The 12,299-nt window shown below is 34.1% G+C and overlaps 1 protein-coding gene across 2 annotated transcripts in view; it reads right to left on the bottom strand.

Annotated features, from left to right (window-relative positions):
• The window catches only part of LOC135836648 (neurotrimin-like), an 89,199-nt gene that overhangs the window by 26,658 nt on the left and 50,242 nt on the right, over positions 1-12,299 (bottom strand). For both annotated transcript variants that reach the window (XM_065351609.1, XM_065351608.1), the window contains exon 3: positions 7,908-8,115. In XM_065351609.1, coding sequence (XP_065207681.1) covers positions 7,908-8,115 — 208 coding nt within the window. The remainder of the gene's footprint in view (positions 1-7,907; positions 8,116-12,299) is intronic.

Below are 12,299 nucleotides of genomic sequence, written 5' to 3'. Positions count from 1 at the left end.
CTATACTTAGAATTCGTGTTCTTTTCAAGGGGTGTTTTTCAATTAATGAACGAGTTTTGTGAATCTGTTCTGGCATTCAATGAATGTCTATGTTTTTTTTTTACTTGAGTGAATTGAAAAGTCTATAAATAATGCTAATTAGGGAGTTGCAAGTGGGATTTTCAAAGCAAAGGTATATTTCTGAAATTACCTAATGCCCAATTTCACAAGTACCTACAAGTGAATTTTATCCCTTGATAATTTTTTTCTGACGAACTAGTCGATATTTTTAGAATCTGAATAAGCTATACCTATACCAATTTCTTACAAAAAATTTCCCTCGTAGGTACCTCAATACTCCAAAATGTGAGTTAACGTTCAGAAAAATAGTAACCAAGGTATTCGTGATCTTTTATAACAATAATACGATTTAATCGACCTCATCCACCGCAGCATCTAATAAAAATGTAATTCAATTTAGCGAGGGAAAAAAGCAGAACCAACTTTCTCAAAATATAAAAACTTTCCCCCTGCGGTTTATAAAAAACGTTATGTATAAATCAGAAATTAAAGTTTTAAAATGATTCGCGATGAAAAAAACAAACTGATTGTTGCAAGTTGAATTTCTACAGCGTTAGACACCTCGTGTAACTAAAAACTCGCGACTTTTCCGAATTCTGTAGACTTGTCTTTCAATTTCGTTGCCTGTTACCCTTTTTATGTTCGTATTGTCAAATCGTTACCTCAGTTACGTTTCCGCAAAAGAAAGATGTTTCAAATAAGGAAAGTAAAAGACTCTACAGGAGACATTTTCTTGGACAGTTCATCGTCGGTACACGGTAATGTAATACGTGATCGGCGTACCGATGTTTCTTATTTTATTACATGCTATCTTTTATTTCTTTATACTGTTTAGCCTTTTTTTCTCTTTTTTCTAATATTCGACTTTTTATTGACTTTTTCCCCCTCAGCTGTTCTTAGCGAGTTCTTTTTCGAAAGGTAATTAAATTTACCTATTCTTAGAATTATAGGTATGTTTTTTATACCGTCATGTTGTGTTAACGATGATGGCGAGAAGAGTGTATCTTTTGAGGAAAAAAAGAGAGAAAAAACGTGTATAGCCAATTTGTACGAATTAGGTACCTACTCGTACATAGTTATCTTTCAGACGAACCATCGCTATGTTACCTGCTGCAATACTTAATTCAGAAAACGTACCGAATTAAAATCGATCAGATGGAATAAGAAAAATAACCGATATGTGCTTTTGAAGGGTTTACTGTACTGTAGGAATTCATCGTTGCCAAAAATAACTTTAAAATGCTGTATTTTTAAAAAATTAAATAATTATTTTCAGGTGGTTTTCGACGTGGAATAAGATGTCGTGAAATGAAAACTTTCGATGTTCCAAGAAAAAGTTGTCATTGACACTACCTCACGGAATTGGAAGAAGGTAAGCGAAAATTTTTGTAATTTGTAATTTTTACAATTAATGGAAAAGGAAAATTTAAGTGTGGTTGATTTCTATTTTTTTGAAATTTAAAGAAGTCTCGCAAAAAAAATCGTGAAGCCACCTCAAAAAGATAGGAATAAAATTTAGGATTTTTTACTCAATATTTTACTGATCCTTTTCTGATTCATATTCACGTGTATCCTTTTTGAATAATTTATGAAAAATGTACCTAAGTCGCTTGCAAGTTCCGAAAGTAACACTTTGTTTGTTAGTACCTATTAAATGGTATACGTACTGGATTCCAGGGTGTCTACTGTCTAACAGTCCTTCCGATCCAGAAGGTCAGGAAACGTTTTTTTTTGCCTACGGTTCCTTCCAAAAAAGCCAGGAAAAACTTCTTCTTTTTGCCCGAAGGTCTTTCTTTTTTCCAAATTTTCAAATAATTCTGACTTTTTATCAATTTTTCAAAATTTTTCATTTTTTTAAAAGTCAAAATAATTAAATATAATAGCAAAAAATTAAATGTGTTGTTAATGAAAACCATTGATTATTTCGATTGTTTGATGTACTCGTATTTTCTTGATTATTTTTCTGTTTCTTTTAACAATTATAAATTTTGGAAGTTTTTTTTTGCAATTTTGTGAAAGTTAATGGGGGGGGGGGGATGTCGGTATATTTTCAATGTTGAAAAGGTCCTTCCAAAAAATGCTTCCTATGTCCTTTTTTTCAGTTTTCAGATTTTGTTAAACACCCTGAATTGAATTAGCAACGTGTTACGCAAAATGCAAAAAGTCTTTTGTTATCGACAAATGAAGTGATGGCTTTGTTTAAATATTACGGTATTGTTTTCGTTGAAATCTGTCTATAACCTCTTCAATTTGTTTGTTGGACCAAGAAATCATCCGATCTAATTTTGTTTACTTTTTGATGCTTTTTCCCCCTCCATAGTCGAGGATAAATGTCACTTTTTTAAATACTCAGGGGAAAATGATTAGCTGACTTCTGATCTGGTCTGATCAGATCTCTTACGAATCAAACTTAAATTTGTTGATTAAGGTTGTTTAGAGCTTCCCAATGATGTGAAAATCGAAAAAAAATGGACTTCCATCATTTTTGTTCTGGAGTAGGTACAGAATTTGAGTAGCTGAAATTATTATTTTGGCGTGTTATACGATGCTTCTTACAAAAATTACGATCCCATTCAAATCGAAGACAGATCCATCAAATTTTAAACATTTTTTTATGCCTTGTATTTTTTTCTCGTTTTTTTAAACCTTGAAAAAGTCAACTTTAATGACTTGAAGAAGTCTACTACAAATTCGACGCTGTCTGTTAATTATTTTAGAAGCAATTCATTTGGACTTTCATCGTCGTCGAATTTTTTTAACAAGATAGAATAATTCTTCTTTGTAGAATCGAAGTTGAGGGCATCGAAGGAAAAAAAACAGTTTTCGAAACGATTAGATATTCGTCGTCAATTTAGATACAGACAAGAATAAAAACAAGGTAAGACTTGTGTTTAAGAGTAAAAAAAAGCAAAAAAAAAAACTTTTAATGAGACATTTAAGTAAATTTCAGATAAAAATTAAGAACACCTTTAAACCGTTAAGAGTTGAAGATAAGTTGTAAACTTTACAAGGGGTCGGTTTGGGACAAAGAATTGTAAAAGTATAGACTTTATCTGCTCTCGGAACGATTATTTTTATGAATGAAAAGGAGAGAAAAAAGGGCAACTTGCGTTATCTCGCGAGAAAAGTGTATTTAAAGTAATTTCTTGCCAATTTTGCGAGCATTTATCAAAAAAAAATAATCGTTTGTGGAAGCAGAAGCGGCAAGAGAAAAAAAAGAACAACCACGAAGACAAACTCGCGGTAACTCGTTTAATTAAACGTATTGCTCGTTAGAAGGAGAAGAATCAGCGTGTAGACGATAGGGCTTGTTTGGCACCCTCGCTCGCCTCGCGGAGAGGTAGCCGAATTTAAACTATTCGTCGAATCTGCGAGGGTAAACTTGGATGGAACTGGAAGCAGCGTAAAAGATGCAAAGCTTGGGATGTGAGAAAAAGACGAGTGGAATGGGAGCGAATGACGTATATAAGGTAGGATATTATCTAGTCGTTTAGTCGCAATCAGTAACGGTATGCGGTCTCAGGTGGCAATGTTGTCATCACTCACCGTGATATATCATTACGACACTATTTTGACGTCTAATCAATTTCAAACCTAGCTCGAATAAAATGATGCCACAGATATGGTGACATATTATTATATTTCGTAGGCCGAGACCAGACGAGACGCGATAACGCGTTCGTGTAATACGAGCCCGAGCGCTGCATCAAATGTCCGACGCGACGCAACCCGAACGCGAACCATCAAACGCTCGTATTTACGGCGAATCGGTTATGCAATAATATTAACATCTGCCGAGAGTTCAAAGTACCAAATAAATCATGGGAATGCGAGAGGCTCGAGCTCGACTCGGCGTGTTCACGTTCGTTGTTGCTTTTTTGTATGGACGTGTTGATGTCATGGTTGTTGGCTGGCATGTCTTGGAGTTGTACGAGTATGTAGGTTGTTGTTCGAGACAGAGGTGACGGAAGAAGAGGGATTATACGAGGAAAAGGTTCCCGATGTTATGAACTTTTTATTTGTCTCGTAAGACTATTCGAAACTGCGCGCCATCGCCATTAATGTTATAAAAGATTGCAGGAAGTAATATTACAGCATGGTTTTATAATTGTTACCGGCAACATATTAGATATTTTTACCCAACTAGTCCATCTGTTTTTACTTTCTTACCCTTTTTAAGGGAAAAAGGATGAGAAAATGGACTTTCCCGTAGATTTTTACACGATTTTTCAAATCCCAGGTATTGTTTTTCGAACTGAAATAAGTTTATGTACCCGCATCTATTCAAGTACTGATGTTGTGTAAAATAATTTGTGATTCATAATTCTGGAATGGGGGTGAGTGAAATCATCAAACACAAAGTATTTCATGGATTTTAGAAAATCTTAATGCATCAGTTTAGATAATCTAGAGCTTTCATGTTTGAACCTATTTTAATTGATTTATCTCAAAAATAATTTATAGATACACAAAGTGACTGAAAAATGAGTGGCAAACTGAAAATTATTTTAAAAACTTTCGTTGTATAGGTTTTTAATTGTCTTGAAAATTGTAAGTAAAAAAAATACTCGGCGTGGAAAATTATTGGAGATCCAGACATTTCCTAGATCCAACTTGACCTGATCAGATCCAGTATAGGGTAGACCTGATTGGATCTTACCAAATCTGAACAGATATGATCCAAGGTGTTTACTGAATCGAAAAAATGAAAAAGGATGACCATGATCAAATTTTCACTTTTAGACAACTGGAAAAAAAAAAAAATATGTAGGTTCAAAATTCAACTTTGATGGATGATTTTTATACCATTTTTCGCGCAGAAAATAATGAAAAAATGCTTCCACGTTAGGATTTTCAAATTTTCAGAGTTTATCACTGAAATTTCATCAATTTTTGTCAACTATCAAATGATTTCTATGATTTTAAGTTTTTTTCATTCTTTACGTGATTTATTCACGATTTTATTTCATTTCCATTTTTGACACGAATGAAACAAAATTTTCGAACTTTTACCCATTGGGGAGGTTCTGGGGGCCATGGGATAGGTCAGTTTGAAAAATTAAGGCTACAGGGTGGCCAGAAATATCGGGTACCCCTAAAAAAGTTTTCTAACTAAATACTTCGGTTGGTCACAGTGAATGATAATAATGATAACACATGATTGGTTGTTGGACTGGAGAGATAACATTCCACCAATCATATGCATCTATTTCACGTTGCCAAACTATATTTTTAATGAAAAACTTTCTTAGGGGTACTCGATATTTCTGGCCACCCTGTATCATGTTCGGCAATATTGAAAACATACTATTCCACGTGTCACACGAATGAAACCATTTTTTTACTTTTACCCCCTTTGGGGAGGTGCTGGGGGCCGTAGATGGGTCCAATAAAAAGTCTGATGTTATATTCGTTTTCAGCGTCACCAAAAACATACCATTTCATGTGTTGCACAAACAAAACTCTTTTTTGAACTATTACCCCATTTGGGGAGGTACGGGAGGCTGTAGATGGAGTCCAATCAAAAATCTGACGAGATATTCGTGTTCAGCGTTACCAAAAACATACAATTCGATATATGTACATATCACATGCCCCAGATTTTTTTTGAAAGTTTCGCCCAAAGGGGAGGGGGTGCTTCCCTCCATTAAAAGATCTCATCTCGAAAATTAAATATTTTGAAAAAGCATCAAAATGTATGTACATCTGTGGAAATTTTTTCAGAATTTTAAATGGTATCTCCCACTTATAGCGCCATTTTGAAATTTAAACTTTCAGTTTGAAATTTTAACTTTTAATTTGAAATTTTAACTTTCAATTTGAAAGTTCAACTTTCAACTTTTTAAAATTTCAAAAATTTAAGAAATTCTAACTTCAATGCCCTTTCAAACTGTAAAATCAGTTTTGATCAAAGTATCATAGCTTTGGAGGGATGTGCTGCTGAAGTTGAGTACCTCGAGACAATGTGAAAATAATTGAAGCCCCCCCACCTTCCTCCCCCGAGGGGACTACGATCAAACTGATTGCGGGTTTATTACCTATTGAGTGAGTAGACATTGTAAAAAAAATTGAGCGAAATCGAAAGATATGGCTTTCAAAATAGTTTTTTTTAGTCGAATTAACATACAGTATGACACAAAAGTAGTGTTCGGTTGCTTTAATTTCCAAGTGGAAAGAGCTAGCGAGATGAATGAAGCGGCGGCGTTGAGTAGGGAAAAATAAGGGCTTTCAATAGCGACTTTGAAAATTTCAGGCCCAAGCACCAGGGTGCCCACAAATTGAAAAACCGGTTTGGTCAAAAAATTCAAACTGGTTTTTATTAGCGCAATGTATTCTACACACTACGGCGACAAAAATGTGATATGAATTTTTTGAAACCGGTTCATTAATTTGCAACCAGTTATCAAAAATTATCCATAAATTTTAGATAAAGGAAAAAGCTTGAAACAAAAGTTGAAGAGCGTGAAGAATTACTTAATCTTGTCTAATCACGTTTTGAAACCGGTTCATTGGTTCACATTTAGCAACCAGTTTTTGACAATCGCCTTAAAATTGGAGATGGAGAAAAAAGCTCAAAACAAAAGTTGTGGAGCGTGAAAAATTGAACCATTTTTGCTGATTAGATTTCGAAACCGGTGAAAAATTACACGATTTTGTTCGATTACATTTTGAAACCGGTTCATTGGTTCGCATTTAGCAACCAGTTTTTGACAACCACCTGAAAATTAAAGATAGAGAAAAAAACTTGGAACAAAAGTTGTAGAGAGTAAAAAATTTAACCATTTTTGCTGATCGGATTTTGAAAATGGCTAATTAATTTGCAACCAGGGAACTTTCGATGGCTTGCTGCGAATTAATGAACTGGTTTCAATACATGATCAGTGAAAATAGTTCAATTTTTTACACTCTACAAAACTTATGTTTCAAATTTTTCTCTCCATCTCCAATTTTTAGGCGATTGTCAAAAACTGGTTGCTAAATATAAAAACCAGTTTGAATTTTTTGACCAAACCGGTTTTTCAATTTGTGGGCACCCTGTGCTTGGGCCTGAATTTTCAAGGTCGCTTTTGAAAGCCCTTATTTTTTCCCTACTCAACGCCACTTCATTCATCTCGCTAGCTCTTTCCACTTGGAAATTAAAGCAACCGAGCACTCCTTTTGTGTCATACTGTAGAATGACCCTCAGATACTACATACCTAATTTAATTTTTTGTCCATTCTTATAATCTTTGATTTGTATGAAAAGTAATGAAATGTGAGATCGAAAAACACTCATGTAAGTATGTAAAAAATCGAAGAGGGTTCTATTCCGATGGGGGGGGGCTCATTCTGATCAGGGAGGCCTTACACTTTTGGCAGAAATATCAAATATACATACCTACGATAAATCCAATAGTTTTAAGAAAAAGTTCCCAGTTTTGAAGTTGATTTTTTTAAACAGCCAAGCGATATAATTCAAAAAATTTGGGTTGGGGGGTCCGTTCAGATGAAGGACGGTCTCATTTTGATTAGGGGGGCCTTACATACTTTGGCACATAGTATTAATACATAATCCAATGATTTTGAGTAAAAGTTCTGAGAATTACATTTTTTAGCAATACAATACGATTTTTTAAAAAATCGTCCCCTCCCTCCCCCTCCGAAAATCGTCAATGAAGAATCACTCGTCAAAAATACGCCCTCACCGCACTCCTGATACAGTATAATATACTCGATCAGCACGAGGAATAATGTTTCATTATCGATTCGAAAATAGAAACTGCAATTTTCAAATCAACAACAATAATTGCTCATAAATATACAGGTAAAAAATTAAAACAACAACAATAACAACAAAGAATAATTACCGACTACGTTGAGATAACCAAATTGCGTTTTAGCTGATATCGTATTCAACTGACACATGTATCGACCCCTGTCTGCTTCTTGTACGTTGTTTATATGCAAATACCAAGTTCTATGTTTGTCGTGGGTAACCGTGATTCTGGGATTTCTGGTGATCACGTGATTATTTACCGTTAAAATTGCGGATTGTTCGAAATGCATCCAAGCCACCTGCAAACATAATTTCAACCAATTTACCTTTATGTATGAAGTTTTTAGGTTTAAATTAATTTATCCTTCGCCGACGACCGGGTATACTCGTATCTACTTGCCGCAAATGTTTATGTGAAAGCTGACGACGAAATGACAACGTGATTATAAAATGCGCCCGAATTAATTCGTCGCTGTATTATATGTACCAATGTGACGAAGTGTTACCGAGATGTGTTCGCGATGAACGGATAAAATTACGAAATTATTTCATCTCTGCGTGAATTTGTCGACAAATGGGGTTATTTCGGTATTTTTATCAACGTACTCGGAATGATTGAATTGAGCGGTCGTGTGGTTCGCGTTCTAGGTACATAATACGTACGTATGTTCATAATACCGACCGTAGGTATATTATTTAGGAAACACTTCGTCGCTGTATCATTTTCTTCTCAAAATTGTATCCATGTGTGTGTGGCTTGGCTTCAAATGCGAGTAATTCTATTCGGGTACAACCCTTTTTAATGATAATCGCTTTATTATCGTGTAGTTTTACACCGAAGAAAAATCCACAGTTTTGGGGCGGATTTGTCGTTCATTCGAGGGGAAGTCGTTTAATAAGTTACTTTTTCTACGCATTTTCTCAAGTTTTAGGCACTTGCTGAGTGTTTGGATGAAATCGTTGGGCAGTTTTGTTGAACCTTTTCAGCTGTGTAGGGAGTTGAATGAATGACTAATAGATGATTTCATTAGGACTAGTTGGAATGAAACTTTTTGGAAAAGAATTCTTTGTTCTCTGATCCATTATATTGGATCGAAATTGGGGTGTAATTTTTGTTGTTAATTGATTGTTTTACGAGTCATTTATTTTGTTCAAATACCTAGCTAATTCTTACATCGCATTAAGTGATTTTCTTAAATATTTATTTCAGAAATAGAAAAGATTGATATACACCAGAATTCGAATAATTTTGCGACACAAGTCTTCAGTTCTCGAAAGCCTACAAATGCCTCTCTCCCATAGGGACTTGGCTGGCAACTCCAAGCATAATCCACGTGCTAAATATATACAGACAAGTGGGAAAACTCGAAGAAAGAATTTTTCAGATTGAAACTCGAACTACTAAATTATAATCTGCGGACGAATGGCAATCTCGCTACGTCTGCGAATAATTTATACGACGATTAATCCGTCACGTATGTCGAGTATATAGATATGTTTTCTACCCAATATAACGCGTATCTTGGGAGAATTTTCAATTCGTACCGATATTCGAACTGATGCTGTTAAAATTACCGCACGTACGAGACACGTAGGATAGGTATATCGAAGCGACGAAAGGGCGTTATAGTATTATTCGATCATTAAAAAGAAATTGATTAAAGTTGTGGAAAAAAAATTGAATAAAAGAAGCGTGTTTCTCGCGTGCCATTTATGGTATTATGGGAAACCTGCGGCGAGAAAAAACGACAATGGGTCCAAGTTGATCGTAAAAATGGCCCGGTTCGCGTATCGTGGTTTCGAATTTCGGGCATAAGCGCCGCAATCCCCGGCTAGATTTCGTATAATGTTCTATCTAATTCAAAAGAATTGCACTAAGACGCTGTTTTAAAGCTATCTTCGTAATATAGAAATTCATATAAAAATTCGTCCAGACGATGATAATACAAACGAATGGCCTATGAACTATTTTATTAGGACCTTTTACAAGGGAATTCGGTCGGACCGCAACGTTTACGGAAATAAAAGCGCCACGAGTTGAATACCTAATATTTGTGGTTTTTGCACAGACCAAAAACTCTCTACTACATTGGTACTACGTTCCACCCCGCCGCTTCCCCCTGTTTGTGCTGCGTTTTGCCGAGTGATTCCTAAATTTCGATTTGCATTCGGTTCTGATAAAGTATATACAGCTACGAGTTTAATTGCGTTTTACGATTGTAGCCGTATTGTAATGCAGAATTATACGGAAGACTTAATCAGCCATAGATCTCTGCGAAAGATGCCATTTCATATGAACAGAGAGTTTATACTGGTAGGTGAACGATGGGGTACAATTATTATTGACCGATGCGATAGTATATTTTGAGAAACATTGCATGGTGACGATCGGTTTTATCAGAGTACGAGGGAAGTTTTTGAGAAACTAGAAGAGGATACGAATATTTGCACCGGGTGCAACTAATGTTTTAAACAAGGTTATTTTAAACTCCGCAAACACCACCGACCATTATTTATATTAGTAGCATTATTAAAAGCTTCGCCGCAGACTACCGAATAAAAATACGTAAATGTAAAGCCTTTTCCCTTTGATGAAAAGGTATATTTTGCCAGAGTATTCTTCGCTATATATAGTGTTATACCTTAATAGCTGTTGCAAAAAAAAGTTTACTCTTTTTTTAACGTCTTTTCTCAACTTAATGAATTATTGCTACGTTATTAAAAGCTTATTAGATTTTAGACAATTCTAAATGTGTCGATTCTACACCTGCCATGTGATCTTGTAAACGAACTGAACTTTAACCCTCTGACTTTTGAAACAACGAAAGTTGGAGTTTTGGAAAGAAAACATTCAAAAACTTCGGAATCTAAACTGTCGAGTGTTCGAGTTGATTTTTTGATGTGTAGCAAAAACTTGTAAATTTGAATTAATACACAGCAAAGTACCCACAAAATTTCTTGAATTTATTTTCAAAAAATCCGTGAAGATTTTCAATGTGCCTACGTATTTGAAAAACTTTTTTTGTCATATTTATATCATTTTAAAACACATTGTTTCAAGAGCCAAACATATTATGCAATATTTGCTTTTGGGCAAATTTTCTCCAAGGATGGAAAGCTGAAAGATGGAACTTTTGGCTTCTAAAAAATTTACAAAACTTTAGCCTTAGCTTTTGGCTTTTCGAATTCGTAAAGCTTTCTGACGGCTTACTTTTAGCTTTCAAATCCGTTGGCTTTTGGCTGTTAGCTTTTGGCTTTCAGCTTTCGGCGTTTCAAATTTTTTTAAATGAGGCGAATTTGAAGGAAAATGAAAATTCACAACCACAACGAAAAAAAAAACGAAAAAACTGAAAAAAGGAGAAAAGTAAAATGTGAAAATTGGAAGATCACTCAAACAGAAACTGAACCAAATGAATTTGCAAAAAAGCTGAAAGAAAGCTGAATGAATAAAGCTTTTAGTTTTTCAACTATACAGCTCTGGCTAGCTTTTGGTTTTCAAAAACTCTAAACTTCTTCGGCTTTTAGCTTTCAGCTAGCTTTCCATCCCTGATTTTATCAGTTTATCGCAGTTTTCAATGCTTTTAATGCTTTTTTACTGTTTTCCTAAAATTTAAAATTTTTAAATTTTGCTCGAATTTTATCAAATTGGTGAGTTTTTATAATGATCATGGTGGATTTCAAGTGTTTTTAATCATTTAAAGTACATATAAAAAAATGTTCTTGCAATTTGTTTATTAAATTTGACTAAATTTAATTTCTAATCATTTTATTGCTTTTTTAGTATTTTTACGTGTATGGAATTTTAAATTTAATCAATTAAGCCTTTGGTAAGTTATGTATGTATATGATTTTGGTGCATGCAACTGTTAAAAAATGTATGCAATTTTTACAAAATTTGACCACATTTCATAAGATTATGATGTATATTTTAATGATTTTAATGCACTTTTTAAGTATTTATGCAATTTTCAGTACCTATGCTGTCACGATGTGTGATACACTTTTCGCTATCACCCAATTTTCAAAAACAAAATCATCGGTTTTTTGTAATTTTCAATGATTTCAATGTTTTTGAAGAATTTTAATGCAATTTTTACGTTTTGACAGTAGCCTAATGTTCAATGCAAATTTTTGTGAATTCCCAGGGGAAAAGATTACTGATCACGTGATCAGATCCAATCATTTTTCTCTGGGTTTTGCCAAATTCTTCGGAAATTTCATTAAGTTGTTTAAAAATTGTGATGAGCTATTTTAACATGTTTTAACAATGTTGTACCTGTGCAACTTTTTTTTGAAATTTCATCAGTTTTTGGCGGTTTTTAATGAATTTAATGATAGGTACCTACTTTGATCTTTTCTCATCATTTCAATATTTCACGATTCATGAACGATGTTTTATGCTATTTTCGTCAATTTTTATTATTTTTTTTTTTTCAAAATTTCAACAATTTTTGATCATTTTTCAATGATTTTAGTGCTTTTC

The sequence above is a fragment of the Planococcus citri genome, chromosome 2, assembly GCF_950023065.1.
Source record: "Planococcus citri chromosome 2, ihPlaCitr1.1, whole genome shotgun sequence".
Classification (NCBI taxonomy): Eukaryota; Metazoa; Arthropoda; class Insecta; order Hemiptera; family Pseudococcidae; genus Planococcus; species Planococcus citri.
Note: the sequence above shows the minus strand (reverse complement) of the source record. Positions and strands in the feature narration are given on the sequence as shown.